We start from the raw sequence: 26,686 nt of genomic DNA on the forward strand, positions 1-26,686 counted from the left end.
TCAGTTTTAATAGAGCTCCCAAAATAACAGGAGAGAACATTTGTATACATGCTAATGACTGAACTCAATGTTTATGACCAGTGGCCCTGAAGTGTTTGCACTATAAGAAGCTATCAGCAGAAACCGCAGTTGACGGTTTCTCTTGGAAAGCCTGCCTAATAGTCTGAAATATTGGAACTTTACCTGAACACTGTGTAAAATATATATAGATGACAATATGGTCAGTGATGGTGAGTGCCCACCTGGCTGAGTCTCTGGGCCTCTCTGGGACCCAGCCAATGCTGTGAAGTTTATGTGCAGAAACCAAAGAGCTGGGCTTTGGGGGCATACAATTTATTCCTCTTTATAGGATCTGCTCACTGTTCAAGGGAGGCCTTCTTCCCTAAATATTTATACATGACTCAAAATCTAATCTTCAGGAGGTTTTTTCCTTATGCTTCATCTGATGTAGGGAAACTGGCAAGTTTTGGATATTTGTGTCTTTTTTGTTTCTTTGGTTGCTTCAGTTCTATAATTGTAAACCCTTTAATTCAAATAACCTTTTTTCATTATCAGAATATGCTTTCATTTTCCCAGGTCCTCTACTGAGTTTCCATGTAACTTTATGTCCTGAAATAATAATATCAATCAGGTACAAATTCATTACAGAAAAAAATAATCGAGGACAGTATTAGAATTACATAAGACAGATGGATTGCTTTATAATGAGAAGGAACTTATTTTCATGTCAAGTTGAAATTCTACCTGTTGCTTCAGTTGACCTGACTTTCTGAATAGAATCAAAAAGAAACAAAGGAATTTCCCTTCACACTCCCTAATTCCAGGAAGTATACCAACTTTTTATTATTTTGAAATCAATAGAAACATGTTTCAAATATTTTGTTACCAAGCATGGTTAGTAATGTCTTGCCTCATATATATATGAGTAGGAAGTGATTATGGATACAAGTTGTTTAAACAAGGTTTGAACTTAAATATTCAAGTACCTAACTTGAATGCCAGTTCAAAATTATTATGGCATTAGGATATTTAGAATCTAAAGTTCCATATTAAATAAATATAATTATGTTTTTATTAATAAATATTTAAGTCGCAAAATTTTAAAGTAGAGAAGGACCCCTGGAATAATGTCTCTGAGAGTTCATTGGCTCTCCCCAGGTCTTTAGTTCCGATATCCATTACAAAACTTGCTCTCCATTTTTATTGTCAAAATCCTGATTCTGTGGCCAACCGTTTCTACCAGGCTCACCATCAGCCCTTCTGATTTAACTCCTAGTAACCTAAACTTCCATCAATCCTGCAAACCATAAACTTTCCTTAACCCTTGTTTTCATTAAGTAAAATGCTTCCCCATGTGTATATCAAATCAAGGCAGACAGTCAGAGCCTTCTCCCACTCTGATCCATTTTATCTTTCCTAGTCTTAGCCAAGACCACTCTTCTTTTTATATTTTAATACATATACTACCACTCTGATCCTGGATTGATTCCTCACTAACCCCTGCCCTTCCAACTCAAATTTCTCACTTCTTGCCTTTGTTGTTGCTCACTTCTCTGAACTCGAATGCACTCATGGTCAATAGCCACAGTGTTAATTAGTTTCCATTCCTTATTCTATCATTTAGCCCCTACAGCAGATCCTTTTCTACTTCATACCTTTAACTTCCCTCTATGAACTGATAACTACTGCCTCTATCTTTAGCTCAACTTCTTTCCTGAACTCCAGGATTGTTTATCCAACTAAATAGACTTCCACAAGCTCCTACAAAGCATCAGTCCGCTTGCCAGCATCCATACCTATCAATTCCGTCTCCTATCCTCTCACTATCAATGACTGCTCATGCCCCTCTCTAAGTCCATTCCCTGTCTTTGTCCACCAGATCCCAAAGACAGTGCTTTGGAAATTCTCTCTTCGTTCCCACCATCAATTTTTCTTTGTCTATTGGGTTAATTATCCTGTTGTATCCCCTACCCTAAAAAAAATAAAAATAAAAACTACCCTCTCTTGATCTGACATCACCTTCCAGTTCCTGCCTCATTTTCTGGCTCCATTGTACAACAAAATTGCAACAGACTGGTTCCAAATAGGAAAAGGATTTCGTCAAGGCTATATATTGTCACCCTGTTTATTTAGCTTACATGCAGAGTACATCATGAGAAATGCTGGACTGGAAGAAATACAGGCTGGAATCAAGATTGCCAGGAGAAATATCAATAACCTCAGATATGCAGATGACACCACCCTTATGGCAGAAAGTGAAGAGGAACTCAAAAGCCTCTTGATGAAAGTGAAAGTGGAGAGTGAAAAAGTTGGCTTAAAGCTCAACATTCAGAAAACGAAGATCATGGCATCTGGTCCCACCACTACATGGGAAATAGATGGAGAAACAGTGGAAACAGTGTCAGACTTTATTTTTCTGGGCTCCAAAATCACTACAGATGGTGACTGCAGCCATGAAATTAAAAGACGCTTACTCCTTGGAAGAAAAGTTATGACCAACCTAGATAGCATATTGAAAAGCAGAGACATTACTTTGCCAACAAAGGTCCGTCTAGTCAAGGCTATGGTTTTTCCTGTGGTCATGTATGGATGTGAGAGTTGGACTGTGAAGAAGGCTGAGTGCTGAAGAATTGATGCTTTTTAACTGTGATGTTGGAGAAGACTCTTGAGAGTCCCTTGGACTGCAAGGAGATCCAACCAGTCCATTCTGAAGGAGATCAGCCCTGGGATTTCTTTGGAAGGAATGATGCTAAAGCTGAAACTCCAGTACTTTGGCCACCTCATTCGAAGAGTTGACTCATTGGAAAAGACTCTGATGCTGAGAAGGATTGGGGGCAGGAGGAGAAGGGGACAACAGAGGATGAGATGGCTGGATGGCATCACTGACTCGATGGGCGTGAGTCTGTGTGAACTCCGGGAGTTGGTGATGGACAGGGAGGCCTGGCGTGCTGCAATTCATGGGGTCGCAAAGAGTCGGACATGACTGAGTGACTGATCTGATCTGATTCTCTGTCTTAATTCCTTCCCTCCCATCAGGATTTTGCCTCTGACTTAATCACCTTGTCAAGGTCATCATTGACCTCTCCTTTACTAAATCAGTTGCTCAGTTCTCATTCCCAGCTTCATTGCCATGTTGGCTACCTCATTCTTAGAACACTTTCTTCCCCCACAATCTCCTGGTTTTCCCTTCTTCTCCATCCTCCAAACCACTAGCAAAGTAATTTTTAATTGAAGCCTAGTTGATTTACAATGTTGTGTTAATTACTGCTGTACTGCAAAGTGATTCAGTTACATACATATATACATTCTTTTCCATATTCTTTTCCATTATGCTTTATTGTAGGATACTGAATATAGTTCTCCATGCTTTACAGTAGGACTTTGTTGCTTATCCATTCTATATATAAAAGTGCAAAGTAATTTTTAAAACTATTTAGTTCGTCATGATACTCTAAAATCCCTTGATGGGTCTTTTAGCTTCAGAATAAAGTTCAGACTTCATTTGTTCTTCAATGATCTGATCCTTGCCTATCTTCCTGGCCTCATATGTTTTCATTATCTCTCCTTATTCTTCCTCTTTTTACCCTCCCCTGCGTCAATATACAGAGAAGGCAATGGCACCCCACTCTAATATTCTTGCCTGGAGAATCCCAGGGACAGGGGAGCCTGGTGGGCTGTCGTCTATGGGGTCGCACAGAGTCAGACACGACTGAAGCGACTTAGCAGCAGTAGCAGCAGCCTCAATATATTGGTCTTTGCTTACAGCATGCCATTCTTCCTCGTCTTTGCTGGCATGACTAACTCTGCCTAGAATGTCATGATTGACTTACCCAGCTGTAGCTGACAACTCTCTTGTCTCCCAAGGAAAAATTAATCCATCATTACATTCTATACTTTTCATCATATGTGTTAAATAAGATGCTTGAATGCATGACACAGTGTGAGGTGTGAGGCATATTCCACTTGCTCAATATTTGATTATTACGATGAGTGATAAAGATGATGCTCTGTCTCCTCTTCTAGACTGATTCTTGGAAAAGTAGCTTTTGTTTTATTCCTCATTACCATCCAGCACAGGATCTTCCCAGTCAGCTGTAGGAATCTAAAAAAACATTGTTGGACTTCTTAAAGGGCACAGAGAGACATCCCCAAGAATGATCAGAGAACCTTTATTTATAATGTGAAATAATATTAATGATAAGTATCGTGAAGTCGTGAAGTCACTCAGTCGTGCCTAACTCTTTGTGACCCCATGGACTGTAGTCCACCAGGCTCCTCTGTCCATGAAACTTTCTAGGCAAGAGTACTGGAGTGGGTGCCATTTTCTTCTCCAATAAGTCTATATCCCCAAAATAAAAAACCTAAGCAAAACCACAAAAACAAATGTAGGGACAAAGACTGTTGAAACTGATGATTCAGAGTCAGCTGACTTTACCTTTTGATTCAGTTTGTCACTGAAAAATCATGTAAATCCCAAAAAGTATATACTCAAAGTCAAAGATATGTGGCCACAAAGCCTGTGTTCTCACACAGGAGCACCCAAAGTTTATAGTTTCAGCAACCCTCCTGTAAGTGAAGAACATGGCAGCTCAGAAGAAGCCAGAGGATGGGCCTGTTATTTTTTTTTACCGAAGTCTGGGTGAGGGGGCATGAGAACATGCCTGGGACAACCACTGTATCACCACTGACCGCTTCCACATTTTGTTCTTTACTACATTATCCCAGGTGGAGTTAGTAGTTAAGAACCTACCTACCTGCCAGTGCAAGAGACTTAAAGAGACTCGGATTCAATTCCTGGGTTGGGAAGATCCCCTGGAGGAGGGTATGGCAACCTTCTCCAGTATTCTTGCCTGAAGAATCCCATGAACAGAGGAGCCTGGTGGCTACAGTCTATGGGGTCGCAAAGAGTCGGACACGACTAAAGCGACTTAGCATATACGCACATTATCAAACTTACCCAAGATTTCAGGGCAGCAGGTTTGCCATGCCCACCATATTCATCAGTAGGAAAGAAAACAAATGAATATTGTCTTATCTGTTGTATCAGACAAGATACAACCAAGAAAACAGAATCTGCACCAGCTATTTTAAGGGAATTTAATGTAGGGATTTGGTTAAACAGGTATTTGGTGACTGAAGGACAAAAAGGAACACTGGGGTAACACAGGCAATAACTACCATTCCTGGCACTCATGAACAAAAGGAAAAGGAGAGTGTAGGAGCTAGAAGCTTTCCAGAGAACCCTGTGGAGCTGAGGCTCAGAGCCCTAGGGTGGGGTGCTCTGCGGCTGGTGTAATAAGCCAGCTCCTCAGGGGAAGGCCCCAACAGAGCTGGGACTCATCTCTTAAGGGGATAATGGTTGCTGCTGTTATTTTTGAAGGAGGGCAATGACATCAGTTCTGGGTATGGGAAAAAAAAGCAGAACTAAAAACTAGAACCAACTGGCACTGGAACAAATGACTGCTGTCAGGCGCAGGTACACTGTACTGTCATGTGGGCAAACAGAAGTTCCTCTACTCCTTGTCCAGTCTCTGGTGTCCCTCTAGTGCCGCCTATTGGCAGAACCTAACAGGGAGCCAGGGGGCAAAGGAGAAATGTGTTTGCCTACCCTCAACCTCATCATCACAAAGAAGAATACGGTGGTGGGTTTGGAGCCGAGACAATAGCTAACTAGCACACTAATGTAACTGGACAACAGACACTGTGAAAATGCATGAAGTAAACTGATGCTCACTTGCATAGATTAAATTCATAATTCCTTATGCAAAAATAAGAAATACGCAGAATATGTGTAATTTGATGCCATATATACAAAGTTTAAAAAGATGAAAAATAGTACTCAGATATTTTTATGCACATGTAATCAACTACCAAGAAGTCATAAGAATGATAGAAAATAATCTTAGGATAATGACTTCCTCTAATAAAAACAGACAACGCAAGGAGAAGAATGCATTTGGAAGGAAATACAAAAAGTATCCACTCTGTTCGTAGCATCTTATTCCATAAACTGGGCAGAAGGTACATATCTTTCACTTAATGTCTTGTACTATCCCTTTATTATTTTTTCTAGTATATTTGGATTTCTTTTACATTAATAAGATATTCAATTTACGAATAGGTTCCTAGTCATGAGGCATGAGTTAGGACTGACTGATAAGGCACACATCTACTCTCCATCTACACACTTCCTATTTTTATTTTCATGGGTCAAGAGCGTATTTATACTAGATGTCTCTGAGCAAGAGTAAATTATAAGCAATTTCTTTTACATCATGTCCCAGTGACACTGCTCTCACTAATTCACTGATATGTTCTATACATCCCTAAGACACGTAAATCTGAATTCATATATGGTCATATTGGGAGTATGGTCTGGCCAATGAAAGATTTATATCTCCTACAGTAGGATCTACAGAACTGTCATGTCCCAAATACAGACAGACATCCATCTGGGGCATCCATTCTTAGTAATTTAATTTTTTTAATTAAATTTAATCCATTCTTAGTACTTTAATTTTTTTTCACATGCACATTTTATTTAAAAAGTAGCTCTTTCTAAAGAGCTACTCCTTTAGGTACATTTCCCTGAATCAAGGCCAAATGCAACTACACTTGAGTTGTTTGGTAAATAAAATGTGCATGTGAAAACCACTGATGAGATACGGATTAAAACATTGTAATGCAAACAATTTACAGTTAAGTGCTCTTAGTTTTCCTTGGGACTGGTGCTATTTGTTTTTCATTTTTGCTTTCGCTTTTAATGAATTCTACTATAGCTGACAACTCTAAATGTGAATCAGGGGAAGAACTGTCCCTTAGAATCTGTGAGGAAATCCTTGTTTATATCTTTCTCCAACCAGTGAGTTTAACTTCAGGGGCTGACTACCAGTCAACACTGAAACTTCTGAAAGTGAAATATGATTGTGCATGCATCATAAAGCACACCACAAAACCATTGCATAATGTCTAACTTCCTCAAGCAAAATTGACAAATCTGAAATGGTCTATATTTTATGAAGAGATAAAAGAGCATACAGTTTTGATGATTTTGGAATATTTACATACATGTACATTCCCCATCACTAAAAACAGACTACTCAATGTTGAAAATAGTGTTACTATTAACTGTCACGGTCTTTGTTTTATGGTATTTGTGACTTTAAATTAAACCATAGCCGTTAAGTAGGACTATTTGGAGCTATGACTACCCAAGAAACTGGACTGGGTATTAGTTTTTCTAGAACATCTCAAAACAACTTTTTTGTTAAGATAAACTTAAACATTGGAGTTTATGTTTCCAGTGGAATTCCAATGGGTTTGTTTCCATCTGATTAGAAAGCAAATCACCCCCACAATCATTAGCACAGAAAACTGAATAAATTCAAATTGTCTTTAATGTCAAATGGAATTCAGTCATAAATCTCTCAGTTCCCCTCATTCCCATCAGTACTTCTCTCTTCCAAGGCCATCATTACATTTAAAATGTCTCTGAATCTCTTCTGCTCCTGCTAACAGACACACAAGTAGACACATATTATATGGCAAACAAGGCTGGAGCCAGAATTTGATCCACATCCATCTGGCCCAAACATCAATCATACCATTATACCATACTGTGACATTTCAGCATAGCCAAATAAAAAAGGCAAAATTACTGTAGCCCTTAAAAATAATCCTTGATGAAGAAAAAATATTTGGAAATCATTGGTCTATACTAGTGAGCTAGTCATTCAATATTTCTTAGTAAATCTGAGATGAATCAATGAATATGATAAAGCAATGTTCTACAGCATCACAGCATCCCGCAAGGTTATGATCATTAATAATGTGGGAATCATCAGGTACGCTGTTGCTGAGTTGCTGGTCCCGCCTGAGATGGAATGTGCGTCCTTGGCGTACCATCTCCCAAAGAGCGACACTGTTAGGACAGGCTCAGATAATCCATTCTTGTTTACCAAACGCCCATCTTCTAGTACCTAAAGAAAAAGTGGGAAGAGTATAGCCAACTTAATTAAAATATACATTACAAGCAGACTCATGATTCTGAAACCATCCTAGATATCACAGTTGATCAAGTAGGTTACTAGGAAAAGGGCCTGGGGCCAGGGCTTGGGGAGCAGGTGGGAAGGGTAGGGGACAGCTATTTTATATGTAAGGAAGACTAGAGCCTTTCTATAAGGTTCAATAATTGAGTTTACACAATCAAATGTAACACAACCTTTAACAGAGTCAGAAATCATCAGTAGCAAAAATTTATCAAGTCCAATTATATTCAGGATAACCAGGAGCCAGAAGAGTACAGATAGCACTCTTCCCTCAAGAAGCTTAAAAGTTAATGGTAAAACTGAGCAGATTCCAAATATAAAGAGAGAAATCAGTATAATAGTATCTTGGCAAGAGAAGCAGGTATGTGCTTAGGAAGTCTGAGAGGGAATAGCTGAACTGGTCAGCTTCCCAAATTGGGAAACAACTTGCTACAAGGAGGAGCAGTTGGGAGTTTCTCCCTGGGGTTATATTATGGAAGACTGTGCCAAGTGGAAATCAAGCAGCAAAGGCTCATTCTAAAACAAATATGTTTTTCCTTCTGGCTTACTTCACTCTGTATAATAGGCCAATACAGTATACTAACGCATATATATAGAATTTAGAAAGATGGTAACAATAACCCTGTGTACGAGACAGCAAAAGAGACACTGATGTATAGAACAGTCTTATGGACTCTATGGGAGAGGGAGAGGGTGGGAAGATTTGGGAGAATGGCATTGAAACATGTAAAATATCATGTATGAAATGAGATGCCAGTCCAGGTTCGATGCACGATACTGGATGCTTGGGGCTAGTGCACTGGGACGACCCAGAGGGATGGTATGGGGAGGGAGGAGGGAGGAGGGTTCAGGATGGGGAACACATGTATACCTGTGGTGGATTCACTTTGATATTTGGCAAAACTAATACAATTATGTAAAGTTTAAAAATAAAATAAAATTTAAAAAATTAAAATAAATAAATAAAAATATGTGTGTGTGGCAGGGGCTGGGAGGGGTGAGGTGGGTGGCCTTCCCCAGACTCACAGTGTGCTAAACAACGTGCATGCTTTCTCATTGCCATTTGGTTAGAAGCAGTGAGATATTCTCCCCATTTTATAGGTAGGAAATTCAGAGGTTAACTGACTTGCACAAACTTGCATAATTAGTTTCAGAGACCAGTGCAGTGGTATGTAAGCTCACAACAACAGACTGTTAAATCTCCAGGAACTTTGACAGCTGGTTGTTAAGCATGGCTGTTCTTGAAATTGATCATGGTAAGAGTATTTATACCATGATAATTGGCAAATCCCACAAATCAGAGCTTTGTTTCTCCCGTAGAGAGTGGCTTGTTACAATTTATAGTGCATCACTAGTTGAAGGTTAGTGAAGAGAAGACTAAACCATATGATCTAAAAGAAGAGCAAGGATTAGATATGCAAAAATTGTGAAGTCACAGAGGCTTCTCTGTAAGGGAGTAATGTATGGAAAATAATGGAACAAGAAGAAACACAAATAGACAACAGAACAAGAATAAAGAAAATGAATTTATAGAAAGAAACACAAATAGACAGACAACAGAACAAGAAATAAAGAAAATGAATTTATCAGTTGTGGAAAGGACAATTTGGATGGGGGAAGAACTTAGAGGGTAAGAAATTAGATGCTTCATAACTAGAAGTAGAAAATAGCTAAATATCCTCAAAGATAATTACTGTGGTGACACATAAACATAAAAACACAGCTCACTAACAAGCTGTCAAATGCACAAACTGTTGGTAGTTAGTTTTCATTGTTTCTAAATTGTTCCTTGTTTACTAAATTGTTCGTTAAAGGAACAAAAATGAAATACCAAAGGTATATTTCAAATTATAGTTGGGTGAAAGTTTGAAACAAGTTAAACACAAATATTTAGTTTTCTTGTGACTTTTCATTAATATAGTAAAATCGTGTCTATGTTAACTTCCTTGGGATTAACTTTTCCATATCAGTGATTGTCTCTTAGGTTCTAGCTAGAACTTAGCATTTTTACTAGTTTCCTGTTACAAATTTTCCTAAAATATACTGTATAATTAATTGACCTCCTAAGTAGTATATACTCAATATAATTTGATCTTTTTGATTATTCTCTTACACTGGTAGTTCTTACCCACCAAAATCAAATCAATCAAGCAACCCACCAAAATGTGGGACTATGGAAAAATACAGGTCTCACCCCCAGAGACTCTGATTTACAATGGGACCTGGTCTCTTACTCCTCCAGTCTGTCTGCACATTGACCTATACTTACACTATGTTCAGTACATGTGGCCTAATTCTGGCAACATTTTCCTCTAGTTGTTGATAAATGGTTAACTAGGGAAACCTTCTGAGGTAACTAACTAAAAATACATCCTGATACTAGTACAATGCTTCACTGTACAAGTGCTTTCACATGCATTCCCAAATCAGTGAGGAAGATATTCCCCCACTTTATAGGTAGCAAATTCAGAGGTGAACTGACTTGCACAAACTTATATAATTAGTTTCCGAGACCAGACTTCTGATAATATACCAGTGAAAAAGTGAAAGTGAAGTCGCTCAGTCGTGTCCAACTCTTTTCGACCCCATGGACTGTAGCCTACCAGGCTCCTCTGTCCACGGGATTTTCCAGGCAATAGTACTGGAGTGAATTGCCATTTGCTTCTCCAGGGGATCTTCCCAACCCAGGACTCGAACCCAGGTCTCCCGCATTGTAGACAGACGCTTTACCATCTGAGCCAAATAGTAAAGCAATGTTTCCCAGAGTCGTGGTTAGTAACACTTCATTCTCTTAGCTAGGACTAGGGGTGGAGAAAAGATAAGAAGTAAATGTGTTGAAATCTCTGCAGAAGTGATCTTCAAGATAATGTGTAAAATGTATGTTAATGGAGAGTCCATAACCAGGGAAACTGGGGAAACACTCAGGAAAACACGGTTGGTGTGACTCTTATAAAACTCTTGTCATCTATGGTTTTAGAACTGATATCTCTAGAAACAGCAAGTTAACAGATCAGCAAGTTAACATGATCTGCAAAGTTTCCAGCGAAAGAATAACTAAAAAATAAAATTCTTGATCATTGATATATTTTTTTTTTTTTTTTTTACTGTTCATTTGGTTAGTTGGTTCTTCCTTTTGTCTATCTTATGTGTTTACTTAGTGTCTATTCCTTAGAACCTGATGAACTTCAGGGAAAGTCATGCCACAGAGAATCTACACTTGTGAAACGAAAACCAGTACCCTAACTAGGAAACATCCTCCAAGGAACTGTTATACCAAACCCCTGCTTGCCAGCAGACAAATGCCTCTTTTATTGCTCTGAGGAGTCAACACACAGTGTATCTCATTTCTTCCTTTTGCAAATGAGCTGCAGTAGATGAGATATGCCCCAAATGATAAATATAATGTAAGTGCCTAATTTATTTAGTATCATTTTTGGCCATACCATGTAGCATGCAAGATCTTACTTCCCTGATCAGGGATCAAACCCATGTCCCCTTCATTCGAAGTGCAAAGTCTTAACCACTGGACTGCCAGGGGAGTCTCTGTAAGTGCTAAATTTAAAGAGTGAAGTCAGTCGTGTCCGACTCTTTGTGACCCCATGGACTGTAGCCTATCAGGCTCCCCCGTCCATGGGATTTTCCAGGCAAGAGTGCTGGAGTGGATTGCCATTTCCTTCTCCAGGTGATCTTCCCGACCCAGGGATGGAACCTGGGTCTCCCGCATTGCAGGCAGATGCTTTACCATCTGAGCCAGGGTAGATACAATCCCTCCCTCTCCTTCCTCCTTCTATCCAAAAATAAAGGGCCAGTGTCCAAGGATGGGAGGTAGCATGACTAATTCTGAGAATTTTGAGTTGAGATCAACAAACAGTATCGAGTTAAGTGCTTAACCAGTTACTATTTTGTTTTATTCTCTCATTGTTTCCTACTGCCTGAAACCATTTGTGAGGAACAGTTTAAAATTCTCATCAGCTAGCACCACCTGCTTCTTCAAGTATATTGATGTGGTTCAGAGTGATAGTCACATGGCATCTCAGACTTTGGAACTTTAACGTGATCCGGAAAACGCCAACAGTTTTTTGTCTTTCTCCCATGGATGAGACTCTTCTGTGAGATAAATGTTCTGTCCTCTTTTGGAGTAATTCCTCAAAGAGATACAAGTCTAAGAGTACATGGCATGGGGAAAATTTTTCAAAATAGTACCCAGAAAATTAGATTGTGTGCTCAGTTGAAATGGCAAGGCTTAGCTAGGTGGGATGAGTGGTGACAAGGGAGATCCAAGAGGGAGGGGATGTATGTATACATATAGCTGATTCACTTCGTTGTTCAGCAGCAACTAACACACCATTGTAAAATAATTATGCTGTAATTAAAAAATGAAATGAATGGCAAGGCTTGCAAGATACAGTGCACACATACCGCTAGATCCCATGTCTTCCTAAGCTTACCTGAGTGAACCCTACCCTCCCTCCTTTCACTTCCTTGAATTTGCAGATAATTTCAACTTATCGACACATGTTTGTGCCAGGCTATCAACTTTTAACAATTGGATTTCAGTTCCAGATCTCTTACATCAGATCTGATCATGGTTTTCTACAGGCGGCACCAAAGTTTTTGTTCCAGCCTCAATGTGCTCCTGAGATTCTCTGCCTTACTGGGTTCTATGGCAGCCAAGGATTCCAGTTCCCTGAGTTTCCCAGCCTTAAGGCTGCGCTGTATGTTAAACTGTTGGTGTCACAGAATTAAACATTTTTACAAAATATGACATATTCCAATCTGATAATACAAGCAGACACAGATATATTATCATAAGCAGTCTGCAATTTTAAAGATTCCCTTGCTTGATGCTTTGGACTAATTAGCGTAGATCCTATTTTTCTTTTGTAAAAACAAAAAATGCAGTGATTCCATTTTAGTTTCTAAAACTCTGCCACCATTTGTCACAGTTCGATGAAGACATTAAATTCCAAACTTGTGGGGTGTGTGTATGCACATGTGTGTATATGCACCATGTACTAAGTAGCAGGTATCAACCTGCAGAATCTTAATTTTAATTTGAGACCAGCTTAATTTGTGGATGAACTAGCTATGACCACTGTGGTTTATGAAATAAATATTTGATTTTCTGCTTGTCTTCACATGTTAGAAAAAAGAAATTAAAACTCTGTAGGTAAATATTCTGCAATGAACGGTTTCTCAGACTCATAGGCCTTAGGTATCTTATTGTGTTATTCCAACAAGGTGTCATCACATAAGAATTAGTTGCTGTAAGTTACAAATATGGTCACAAACCGCCCCGGCCCTTTATCCATACCCTTTGCAATATGATTTCACAGCTCTTCCCATTGAGAATTCAGCATCATTTATTTCTTCACCCTTTGAATCTACATTGGTCATGGGACTTGCTTATGGTAGATGAAATATTTGCAAACGTGGTCCAAGCAGAGACTTAAAAAGAACTTGCCTATTGTGTCTTTCTCTATTTATGCTCTTGGACTCCTTCATTTAACATGTGGACAAGCCCAGGCTTTCTGGAAGATAACGGACCACAGAACGTGCCTCCAGTCATTTCAAGACATGGCCATCACAAACCAACAAACTCCAGCCAACTCACTTGCTAGCAGTAGATGCATGAATGAGCCCAGCCAAGATCAACTGAGCCCCTTCTAGTCCAGTAGAACAGCTTAGTTACACCCAGTTCACAGCAGCAACCACACTATCAGGGCTAAAGAAATGGTTATTGCGTAAAGCCATGAAATTTTGAGGAAGTTTGTTACGCAGCAAAGGTTAACAGAAACTGTTTTCTTAGCCTGTTTTGTTTGACTTCAAAAAACAGATAAAATGAAGAAACTCTTAAAATTCTCCTACCTCAAATTTTTCAGGTGCCAGCTTGATTTTAGTAAGTAGCACTTCAGGAAAAACATACTCTGTTCCAAATGTGCCACTTAGAGAGAACATTTCAAATCTCGTCAAAGCAGTTTCTACTGGCTGTCCACAAGTTGTCACATCAGTAGATCTGCATTTCAGCATTGTGCATACCTGTGTAGAAGAGATGCAGATAAAATCCAACACCTTGAATCTAAGTTACTTGTACTAGAACTGTTGACTCAGTTTACAGCAAAGAAAATATTTTCTCCATTTGCTAAAGGGATTTGGATCATACAATTACTTGATTTATTGGAAATGGCAAATGATTAAGAGCCAACCCACACATCCTGGGCAACCAGTGGATTGAAAGAAAGAAGCCAGTTTTCATAATAGGAAAGAACAAATCCGACTCCATATTGGATCTGGTTCTTTTACTTTAACCTTTGTATTCTATTGTTTTTGCTATAAGTCCATCACTAAATGGAGATTGGTGCACTCAGTTATTCAGTCATGTCCAACTCTTTGCAACTCCTTGGACTGTAGCCTGCCAGGCTTCTCTGTCCATGGAATTTCCAGGCAATATTACTGGAGTGGGTTGTCAATTCCTCCTCCAGGGGATCTTCCTAAGTCTCAGATATCTCCTGCATTGCCAGGTGGATACTTTACCACTGTGTCACCTGGAAGCTTAAATGGAGGTTGTCTATAAGCTTAAATTATACATAATGAACTGTCTCTGAGAATAGTGCCTTTCATGTAATAAGCTAAAATACCTTTGTTTAGCTCATAGGGAATATCTAGACTAGGTCCACTTATGAATGACTACAAGAAGAAAAAATGTACATTTCCCTTCCAGAGTCTGACTGGAACCAGGACTTTACCTTTTTCCCTTTCAATATAAAAGAAGCCTGACTTCTACCTCAGGAAAGATGGTTCTTTGGGACACTAGTCCACCACCTCAGTCTGCTGGCTTTCCAAATAAGGTCACTGTTCCTTGCCACAACAACTCATATCTCAATTTACTGGCCTGTCCCACAGTGAGCAGTACAAGCTTGAACTGGTATCAGATATAAACCATTCATCTGGCATGTCAGATAATGGCATTTGGTCCAAGAAAGTGGAACTCTTTGGGCAACAGAAGTACTAAAGTCAAAAGGATGATTAGAATTTTGACCATCTTTTTTTTCATATCTGTTTCCTTAGAAGAAAGCAATGAGGCACAGAGTATAATAATAAAATACAAATACATAGCCATCACGATACAAAAAATGTGCACTTTAAAATTTGTCATTGGAAGGGCAGGAAATGACTAGGAATATGGTTACAAGAGCAGTTAAAATAAAAATGATATCCCTACTTATTGTTAGTTTTAAAAGTTAAAATAAGACTTTATATTTAGATATGTCAGCAAAATTACTTAAGGAAGCCACTTAAATATGCAAGCTAGTTCATTAGTCAATTAGAAAATCAGGTTAATATTTTAATGTGTTCAAAGCAAGCAATCAGATGATACTTAGCTCCCCTGCAAATATCATATGATTAATCCCAAAGCGTATGTGTGTGATGCTGGCAATGCATGGAGTCAAGCCAAGAAAAAGCACTTGATTCCCTGGGACAAATATGAAAAGTTAACCCGGGAATTTACTCACACCCAAACACTCGTTTTCACTTGAGTTGAGATTACTTGCCAATATTCTCTTCTCCTTCTCCCATGAAGTCCTGCAAAAGCTCCTAGAACATACACTTCATCCCCCTCCTTTGCTAACATTCTGTAGCTTAAATGACAGCAGAGCTCTTTTTGACAGACTGTAAGGTTTCCTGCACTTTCAGAGAGTTTTGTAAAGTTGAACTCATCACGGGAAATACATCCCCTGAAGGAATTTTTAGGTCCTGGAAAGGGTGTGATGGAGGTGGCGTAGGCACTCCAATTCATGGCTGGTGGGTAGGTCGAGGAGTTTCGGGGATGGGAATCCACCTCTGCAAAGAGGATCTTTCCTGACTCTGTTTCCATATCATGATGGTAGACTTTGGGAGAGTGTGGTGCATAGATACCACTGCCTGTGAATGGAAGACAAGTCTTTAAAAAAAACAAAAAACAAACCCAACACCCCAAGTTCCCCCATCAAAACTGAGCATATGGTCATGTCACAAGATTAGTTACGAAATAGCACAAGGCACTGAACACCTAAGTACTTCTCCTATTCTCCACTGGAGGAGATTAAATTGAATGATCAGTGGTCTCATTCAATAAACTTTGAACATAATTTATTACCATAACAGAAAATTAAGCCAAATATTAAAACCACTGAATCATTGAAGTGTTTGAGATGTGCATGCTAAGTCTTTACAATAGTGTCTGATCCTCTGAGATCTTGTGGGCTATAGGCCACCAGGCTCCTCTGTCCATGGGATTCTCCAGGCAACAATATTGCAATGGGTTGCCATTTCCTCCTCCAGGGGATCTTCCCAACCCAGGGATAGAACTGACATCTCCTACGTCTCCTGCGTTGGCAGGCAGGTTCTTTACCACTAGCACTTTGAGAGGTAAGGAAGGTAATATAAAAGAACAGTCCCTCCTGTTCTCCATTGAGGTGGTTTTCAAATATGTCCAAAATTTCTTCATCATTCCTCTCTCCAATGGGTGGATCTAATTTGTTTTACCTTGAGTGTGGGCTTGGCTTAGTGACATACTCCTAATGAATATAACGTGGTAGAAATGATGGTAGAAATGTCATAAAAAGCTGTGTAGCCTTCCCCTGTCTCTCTCCATCTTTCTCTCATTGCTAGCTCTGGAGAAAGTCAACTGCTATATCATGAGGGTACATCACAGAACCCTATGGAGAGGCCCACGTGACAAGAAATGAAAGTCTCCTGTCAACAGCCACTGAAAAAGAGAGGAACCCTACCAAGAGCCATACGAGTGAGCCATCCTGAAAGCAGACCTGCCAGCCCCAGTCAAGTCTTCAAGTGACTTTTAGCCCAGGCAAAACCTTGATGTAACCTGAAGAGATGGCCTGAGCCATGACCACCCAAGCTACTCCCAAGTTCCTGACCAACACAAACTGTGAGATAACAAACGTTTGTGGTTTTAAGCCACTTCCACTTTTTACTTTTTGAGTAATTTATTGTACAGCAACATGTCAATAATACACTGCTCTGCCTTCACCAGTTTTAGAGCACATCTTGTTTAGTTTCCTACTTTGCTACATACTGCTGCTGAATAGTCACTTCAGGCACGTCTGACTCTGTGAGATGCCATGGACTGTAGCCCACCAGGCTCCTCTGTCCATGGAATTCTCCAGGCAAGAGTACTGGAGTGGGTTTTTATGCCCTCCTCCAGGGGATCTTCCCAACCCAGGTGTCAAACCCAGGTCTCTGCATTGCAGGCATATTACCACTGAGCTACCAAGGAAGCTCTTGCTACCTACTAGCTGATGCCTTTAGCAGGTTACTTGCGTTTTTGTGTGTATCAGTTTTCTAATCCATAAAACCAGATTGATAATACTCAGCCCACACATAGAGTTGTGAAGATAAATGAAATAATACACATAAAAGTCTTAACACAGACATAGCTATTATGACCAACAGTAGCTGTTCTTTTCTTCTTTTTTTTTTTTGGTGAATGAATACAAGCTTAGTGAGAAGTCCCAACAAAGGACTAAAAAAAATTACAACTGGTCGTATCCAAAGCATGAGTTTCTCCCCATTTAGAAATATAATCTGCAAACCTCATCTGGTCAGGGATTACCTGTCATTTTTAGGCTGACATTATGTGTGTTTGCTGCAAGAAGATTAACTCTCATTCCCATTGCCCAAGCCGAATGAAATTCAATAGCTGTCATAAAGGGCAAAACGTTCATCCAAGCTGTGGGAAACAATATGGTGTCCACGTGGGAATCTTTCACCAGGGTCACAGCAGGATCATGGAAGAGAATATCAAAGCACGTGAAAATGCCAAACTTTCCAAAGGTGGTGTTGAAAGTCACCAACTCTGGCTTTTCAGGGACATCAAACTGAATCTCACGGTAGAGGTGGTACTGTAACAAACACACAGGATAAAACCAGAAAAGCCTTATTTATTGAAGAGATGACACATGAAGACCCTCCAAGTTAGTAATTACCTGCTCAACAGTGGGAAATATATAGAAGGTGAATGCCACTGTGATTGGAAGCTAATTTTCAAAGAAAAATATGGAGAAATATAGTTTCTCTCTGTCTCTGTCTCTCTTGCTCTCCTTTTCTTTCTCTCTCCCCACTCCTATCCCTCCTTACCTCCGTCCCTCTCTCAATTAGGGGCCAAATAGCTCCCCATGAATTGCCAACACTATGTGTTTCTTGAAAGCTGAAGATATACCTCACTATTCTTTGAGTCCCTGATACCTAAAAATAAAATTGTTGTTGTTGTTTAGTCGCTGAGTTGTGTCCAATTCTCTGCAACCCCATGGACTGTAGCCCACCAGGCTCCTCTGTCCATTGGATTTCCCAGAAAAGAATACTGGAGTTGGTTGTCTTTTCCTTCTCCAGGGGATCTTCCTGACCCAGGGATTGAACCCAAGCCTCCTGCATTGGTGGGTGGATTCTTTGCCACTGAGTCACCAGAGAAGCAGAAATATAATAGATACACAATAAATATCTATTAAGCAGGTGAGGGAGGCCCCATCCCTCTTCACCATGTCCCTTCCAAAGTAATCTCAGGGACTGTTACCCAGTTTTGAAAAGTGTTGTTAAACATAGATGTTTTATTTCATTCTGATTTCTTCCAAGTCAGCTTGAGAAACAAACCTAGTCTAATTTGATAATCAGGATCAATAGCTTAATAAAATCATTTGCAAAGCAGGAAAAGCTGAGAGTTGGAAGCAAGATTATTAAAACTCCTCTCAAAGTTTATTTTTGATCTAAAAAATTTGTAATTGAAATTTACTAGCATTTTAAGAATCAGTCGACAAAGTTCTCTTATCAGATCCATATGTCAGAGGATATGGGTCACGAACTGTTCTGAGGTACCCTGATGGAAGAGTAAGAGCTTCTCACTTTAGGATGACTCAGGTCCTCACTAGCTGCCCACATCCTGTACACTGTGCCATCCTGCCATTTACTGGGTCTGGTTAAGTGGGTTGATCAACTATGTTATCAGTTTAACTAGGTAAACACTTACAGAATAGAAGAGTAGCTGCAAAATTAGCCTTTAAAATGATACTAACAATGTAAACACAGTCTCCAAAATAACAAAAATGACAGTCCTATTCCCAATTTGAGACACATTTGTGAGAACATAAAAGTTTAATTACAATTGAAAACAACTTGTCAGACCCACAAGATCACATAGAAAACTCTTTGAAAGTTTTGGGTCTTATTTATAAACACACAAATAAATGCATAAATAAATATAAACATATTTTTAAGGACTCGTGTTAATTTTTTTTCCATATAGGTATGTGATCAAAAACATTTGAAAATCATTGATGCCATATCTTTCTTCTTGACTAAAATTTATTTTTTACCTAGGACTTCCAGGAGATAATTTCTCCACTCAGAAGATTCTGTGGTTCAAATATAAGATGATTAGAAAAAAGAATATGGGACAGGAAAAGGGACATTCACACTGACCTGCACACCCCATATTCATGTAAAAGGTCAATCTCTCTCCCTGCCCAATTTGGTACAAAATTATGACATTAAGTTATTTTATTCCTTCAGGTTATTTTACTCAGATTTTAAAGTAAAAATTTTATAATTTGACCTTAAATCAATAAAAGGATAATTAAATCAACTGGTATAGAATCTAAAAAAGAAAGATCATTTTTGTAACTTGATAGAAAGCAAAGAAATTAGCTTCTGTGAAACTAATTCATACAATATGAAAACATCTTTTATCATTTTAGTGTTAAATGGTATCCAGGTCAGGAAGCAACAGTTAGAACTGGACATGGAACAACAGACTGGTTCCAAATAGGAAAAGGAGTACGTCAAGGCTGTATATTGTCACCCTGCTTATTTAACTTATATGCAGAGTACATCATGAGAAATGCTGGGCTGGATGAAGCACAAGCTGGAATCAAGATTGCCAGGAGAAATGTCAATAACTTCAGATATGCAGATATGCCACCCTTATGGCAGAAAGCGAAGAGGAACTAAAGAGCCTCTTGATGAAAGTGAAAGAGGAAAGTGAAAAAGTTGGCTTAAAGCTTAACATTTAAAAATTTAAGATCTTGGCATCTGGTCCCATCGCTTCATTGTAAATAGACTGGGAAACAGTGGTTGACTTTATTTTTGGGGGCTCCAAAATCACTGCAGATGGAGACTGCAGCCATGAAATTAAAAGACGCTTACTCTTTGCAAGAAAAGTTGTAACCAACCTAGACAGCATATTAAAAAGCAGAGACATTACTTTGCCAACAAAGTCCGTCTAGTCAAGGCTATGGTTCTTCCAGTAGTCATGTATTGATGTGAGAGTTGGACTATCAAGAAAGCTGAGTGCCAAAGAGTTGATGATTTTGAACTGTGGTGTCAGAGAAGACTCTTGAGAGTCCCTTGGACTGCAAGGAGATTCAACCAGTCCATCTTAAAGGAAATCAGTCCTGACTATTCATTGGAAGGACTGGTGTTGAAGCTGAAACTCTAATACTTCAGCCACCTGATATAAAGAACTGACTCAGTTGAAAACACCCTGATGCTGGGAAAGACTGAGGGCAGGAGGAGAAGGGGATGACAGAGGATGAGATGGTTGGACGACATCACTGACTCAATGGACTTGAGTTTGAGTAAACTCCAAGAGTTCGTGATAGACAGGAATGCCTGGCTGCTGCAGTCCATGGGGTCGCAAAGAGTCGGACATGACTGAGCAACTGAACTGAACTGACTGGTATCCAGATGGCAGTCATCTCAGTATCCTTTGTATCAATATTAAAATTATTTGTTTTATATATGCAAAAACTTTATCTTGATTCTGGACTTACAAAACCTTTCTTACAGATCTCAGTCTACAATTTAATCCACACTTCTAAAATGTCATTTTTTTTATTGCTCTTTTTAAAAAAATATTGGTAACATTGTATTGACAAACCTAGATGACAAACTTAGACAGTGTATTAAAAAGCAGAGACATTACTTTGCTGACAAAGGTCCATCTAGTCGAAGCTATGGTTTTTCCAGTAGTCATGTATGGATTTGAGAGTTGGACCATAAAGAAGGCTAAGAGCCAAAGAATTGATGGTTTTGAACTGTGGTGTTGGAGAAGACTTTGAGAGTCCCTTGGACTGCAAGGAGATTCAACCAGTCCATTCTAAAGGAAATCAACCCTGAATACGCATTGGAAGTACTGATGTTGAAACAGAAGCTCCAATACTTTGCCATCTGATGTAAAGAGATGAATCATTGGAAAAGGCCCTGATGCTGGAAAAGATTGAAAGGAAAAGGAGAAGAGGGTGGCAGAGGATGAGATGGTTAGATAGCACCACAGACTCAATGGACATGAGTCTGAGCAAATTCCAAGTGATAGTGAAGGACAGAGAAGCCTGTCAAGCTGCAGTCTGTGGGGTTGCAAAGAGTCGGACATGACTTAGCGACTGAACAACAATAAAACATCGTATTATAAGGAAATGAAGCTCTATCTCCTAAACATAGAATATACCCTTCTCAAAGGAGGCTCCATTTTACACAGTCACCCCCTCTTACCTTATGGTAACGCGCCACCAGCTTTCCCTTTGCATCATACACCACGTTGGTGTTGTATTGATAATGGCCATTAGAAGGACAAGTGGTATTATGGGAATTACATGGCTTTTTGTCACCCATATTTGCCACGACATAGATAGAGTTGTTCTTGGCCAGGCAGCTGAGTCTTGCTTGTACTGGTGTATGACCAAATCTAAATGAAATTTTAATTAAAACATTTCAGTGTCGAAGAGAGAAAGGCCAATACTGTATGATATCACTTATACATGGAACTTTTTAAAGTCAAACTTGTAGATACAGAAAATAGAATGGTGGATATTGGAGGTTAGACTGTGGGAAATTGGGGACATGTAGTTTAAGGGTACAAACTTGTTACTAATAAATAGATAAATCCCAGAGACTGAATGCATAACATAGTGCTTATATTCATATATATGCATGTATGATAAACTTTAAAGTTGCTATGAAGCTAAGTCTGAATTTTCTCACATACACACAAAAAATACTAATTATGTGACATGATAGAGATCATATTTAGAAGTCACAAGTTAAACCTGAATTTTTTTCCAAATTCTATCTATTACTCCAGCAATTCATTATTCACTCTGCTGTAGCAAGTTTTCATCTCTTCAAGAGATCATTTCATCAACACACACATATACACTGGTACCTCTCATCTGTGGAAAATAAATAAAATAAAAACCTCTCTTGACCCCCACATGCCCTTCTAATTTATTTTTTTCTTAGGTCCCTAGGTTCTTAGGTCCCTCTTACAACACAACTCCCTGAAAGAGCTGGCCCTCTTTCTGGATCAGCCCATATTCTCGCATTCCCTTTGGAAGTGCTCAGATCAGGCTTCGTTGCTATCATCCCTCGTGAAAACCCCTACTAGTGAAGTGATGACAGCCACATCTTACCTTATCTTGTACTACTTCTGCATCAGCTGATGGAGTTACACTCTCCTCCTGGCAACACTTCACCCCACTTATTGGACCCCACTCTCTCATTCTCCTACTCACTGGGTGCTTTTCTCCATCTCCTTTTCTGGTTCCTCCTCTTCTGCCCTGAGTCTAAACACTGAAGTTTCCTGTGGCTCAAGCATTAGATTTCTTCTCTTCTAACTCATTCCATAGGTGAAGCCATTTTGGTGTTAAATATTGTCTCTCTATTAGAGGTAAGTTTCTCTTCTTTTTCTAAGGAAACTTTATTCTTTTATTATTTCCAACAATAATCCAGCTCCTAAAGTCTTGAATTTAAGATGTATTGGGGAGTTTGGTTCTTGGTAGTTTGGGAATAGGCAAATGAGCTCTCATTCTGGGTCGTGGAGGCGAGGGTGTCTCAGTTTGTTAGTGGTGCAATCCAAAGCTACATTTACTATCTGGGTGGTGGAACGCCACTGGAACCCCCTGGAAATGGTAGCAGCAGAGCTGCACCACAGCTCTGAGGGCCGTGACCTTTGGACTCTGGAGATTCCAAGACAATGAAGTGACAAACAGCAGAATAAAAAAGAAGGGACATGATTTTTCCATTTGTGCCTTTCTTTCTAGCTGTGACTCTGTGGCCTCATGTAGCAGTTATGCAAAATAGTCTATAATTCTTATCTTTGGATTTGAAATGAGAGTAAAAAGGAATGCTTGCATGGCTTATTGAAAAATCTGACTACTGTGTCTTTACAATGAACAGAATAACTCTATATGATGAAACTAATGTTTCTGTTCTTACTATAGAAATACATTTTTTTTCCAAAGTTTGTAGATGATTAAGGACATAAAAAAATGTACTTGACAGGTCTCTTGTTTTACCCAGAATAAAGAATATGCAGACGTGCGGTTACATCTGTGAACAGATCATTCTTTGAGACAGTTCTTCCTCCTCTGAGGACCAAGAGTTTTGCTCTTTAACATTACTGACCAGTGTGGAGTTGGCACACCTTTGTGTGTGCTCAGATGGTCAGTTGTGTCTGACTCTTAGCGACCCCATAGACTGTAGCCTGACAGGCTCCTCTATCTATGGGGCTCTTCAGGCACGAATACTGGATGGGGAGCCATTTCCTCCTCCAGGGGATCTTCCCAGTTCAGGAATAGAACCCACGACTTTTACATCTCCTGCACTGGCCAGCAGATTCTTTACCACTAGCGCCACCGGGGAAGCCCAGCATAGCTTTATTGATAAGTAATTAATATTACTTGAGAATAGTCACACTAAATGTGAAAGGAATAGAGTGAGCGCCATGCTAGGATATCTTTTTTAAACTAAGTATGATTATCAATATTTAAAAATGCAACTACTATTCTTTTATAGATGATAGATATTTTATTTTATTTCCTAAAGCTTTGTAGGTTTGAATATGAACTTTATTTGTAGAAAGCAAATAAGAGGAAATCTGTAAAAGCATGTCTCAAAATAATTACCTATTTATCCATCCTATAAACTACATTATGACATGTGTTTCATTGAGCACAATGTGATTTGAAAAAAAAGTGAGATTATGGAGGACCCAGATTTACTTAGATATTTATAGACGGTTCCTGATTTGAACTGCCACTGGCAAAGTACATTCATGACCTCACCAATAAGAATCTGATAAAATTCACTTTTGATTTTTAAAGCACAATTAAGTGTTCTGGCACTCCACTCCAGTACTCTTGCCTGGAAAATCCCATGGATGGAGGAGCCTGGTAGGCTGCAGTCCATGGGGTCGCTAAGAGTCGGACACGACTGAGCGACTTAACTTTCACTTTTCACTTGCATGCACTGGAGAAGGAAATGGCAACCCACTCCAGTATTCTTGCCTGGGGAATCCCAGGGACGGGGGAGCCTGGTGGGCTGCCGTCTATAGGGTCACACAGAGTCGGACACGACTGAAGTGACTTAGCAGCAGCAAGTATTCTGGAGCTTGCGTTTAACAGGCAGTTTAAATTCAAACACCAGATGACTCTTTCTCATGACTGCATTTCTGCTTCCTTACTGTAGATCTCTAGACATTTGCTGGTTACATGGGTGAATGAGTGAATGAATAAATGAAAAGGAATGGATTGATAAGTACTCTTATCCATGTTAATAAATCTAATTTGAAAATGTTTTTCTCCCTGATTTTCTACCTCCAACCCTGACCTTGTATTTCACGCCAGACTCAAATATATATCCGCCAGGGTTACATTTCCACTTGGATGTCTATTAAATTAAAGCTCAAACTTCAGATGCACAAAATTGATTTCCATAGTTCCATCCCAGACTTGCTATTCCTTCAGTGCTCCTGTAACCGACCAGGACTCTAGGCCACCTAACCAGGACAGACTACCACACCCCACCCCCACCCTGCCATATCCTCTACCTGCCTCTTTTTTGTAGAAAAACTTTAGTCTCCTAGGCCTCCCCTGAGTCACAAAAATTTAACTCAAGAATAAATGATTGTAAGAATGTAAAGACATAGTAACAAAAAAATAGCAGTTGGGCCAGGAGGACTGGTAACAATTTAAACAATGGATCAGGCATACAGGAGCACAGAATGTTAGGCCTTCCCCTGAGGACATAAAAACCAGTGTCTGACACACATTCCTAGTTGTTTTGCAGACACTAAAACCCTCACCAGATGGAAAAAGCTAAGTGCATGAAGGCCATGAGCATGTAGCGGCCAGACTGGCTGGAATCTGAGGACTGATGATGTTAACCCCTGTGACATCATCCTGTTACCTCTCCATTAGCTAACCAGAGAATTGTGCATAAGCTGATCACATGCCCTGCAACTCTCTCCCTTACCTTGACTTTAAAAACCCTTCCCAAAAATCCATCGGGAGTTTGGTTCTTTTGAGCATTAGCCACTGGTATTCCTGGCTGGACACTGAGCTTTCCTTCACCACAACCTTGTATCAGTAGATTGGCTTTCCAGTGCCTGGACAAGAGGAACCAATTGGTTCACCAACACTCCCTATGTCCATAAATGGCAAGTTTGTGTCTCCAACTGCTTAGGCCAAACATTTGGGAGTCACTCTTTTGTTTGTTTGGAGAATTTTGTTTTGGCTATGAAGCATGGCTTGTAGGATCTTAGTTCCTTGACCCGGGATTGAACCTAGCCCCCTAAAGTAGAAGTTCATAGTCCTAACCATTAGCAGTAATCTTTGGTGTTGGACTACTTTGTTTACTTTTATTTGTTTGGTTTTTTCTCGGAGGTGGGGGGTGTTGCAAAAACCCCTATATATCTTGGCTCCTCCCTTACCTCTTTGGAACAGTCCAAAGAGGTATCTGAGCCACTGGATCCCAGGCTTAAGGCCTTGGTAAAGTCCCAAATAAAATATGATTTTAGATTGTACTTGTTTTCTTCCATCAACACCCCATTATTATCTCTAAATGACATTCTACATAATAAATGAATTTGTTTACATCTATCTTCCCCCACAAGAATATTCATAAGCCATGGGAAGGGCAAAGACTTTGCTTTAATAAGTGCTATATCTCCTATTCTTAAAATAGTATCTGGTATATAGCAGGTGCTCAATAAGTGGCATTGCTGCTGCTGCTAAGCTGCTTCAGTCATGTCCAACTCTGTGTGACCCCATAGATGGCAGCCCAACAGACTCCTCCATCCCTGGGATTCTCCAGGCAAGAGTACTGGAGTGGGTTGCCATTTTCTTCTCCAATGCATGAAAATGAAAAGTGAAAGTTAAGTCACTCAGTCGTGTCCAACTCTCAGCGACCCCATGGACTGCAGCCCACCAGGCTCCTCCGTCCATGGGATTCTCCAGACAAGAGTACTGGAGTGGGTTGCCATTGAATTAAATGTGACTACACTGGATGACCTCATGTGAAGAGTTGACTCTGATGCTGGGAGGGATTGGGGGCAGGAGGAAAAGGGGACGACAGAGGATGAGATGGCTGGATGGCATCACAGACTCAATGGACGTGAGTTTGAGTGAACTCTGGGAGTTGGTGATGGACAGGGAGGCCTGGCATGCTGCAATTCATGGGGTTGCAAAGAGTCGGACACGACTGAGCGATTGAACTGAACTGAACACTGGATGACAGTGCAAACCCATTTTCTTTCAAAATTTCTTTTTTGTAGCATAGAGCTATGAAAGAGATATTTCAATGCTTTATTTCAT

At 39.7% G+C, this 26,686-nt stretch overlaps 1 protein-coding gene across 4 annotated transcripts in view; it reads right to left on the reverse strand.

Annotated features, from left to right (window-relative positions):
- Positions 1-7,379: 7,379 nt before the first annotated feature.
- VNN2 (vanin 2) overlaps positions 7,380-26,686 on the reverse strand; it is a 29,237-nt gene continuing 9,930 nt past the window's right edge. The window contains exons 3-7 of one of the 4 annotated variants that reach the window (XM_027551587.1): positions 21,588-21,780; positions 17,662-17,950; positions 15,598-15,971; positions 13,917-14,087; positions 7,380-7,979 (exon numbers count right to left, since the gene is read on the reverse strand). In XM_027551587.1, coding sequence (XP_027407388.1) covers positions 7,788-7,979; positions 13,917-14,087; positions 15,598-15,971; positions 17,662-17,950; positions 21,588-21,780 — 1,219 coding nt within the window. In that variant the 3' untranslated portion in view covers positions 7,380-7,787. Of the gene's footprint in view, positions 7,980-13,916; positions 14,088-15,562; positions 15,972-17,661; positions 17,951-21,587; positions 21,781-26,686 lie in introns of those variants that run through there. The other 3 variants (XM_027551586.1, XM_027551588.1, XM_027551589.1) reach the window with 3 other exon arrangements.

Source organism: Bos indicus x Bos taurus, chromosome 9 (genome assembly GCF_003369695.1).
Source record: "Bos indicus x Bos taurus breed Angus x Brahman F1 hybrid chromosome 9, Bos_hybrid_MaternalHap_v2.0, whole genome shotgun sequence".
NCBI classification, from domain to species: Eukaryota; Metazoa; Chordata; class Mammalia; order Artiodactyla; family Bovidae; genus Bos; species Bos indicus x Bos taurus.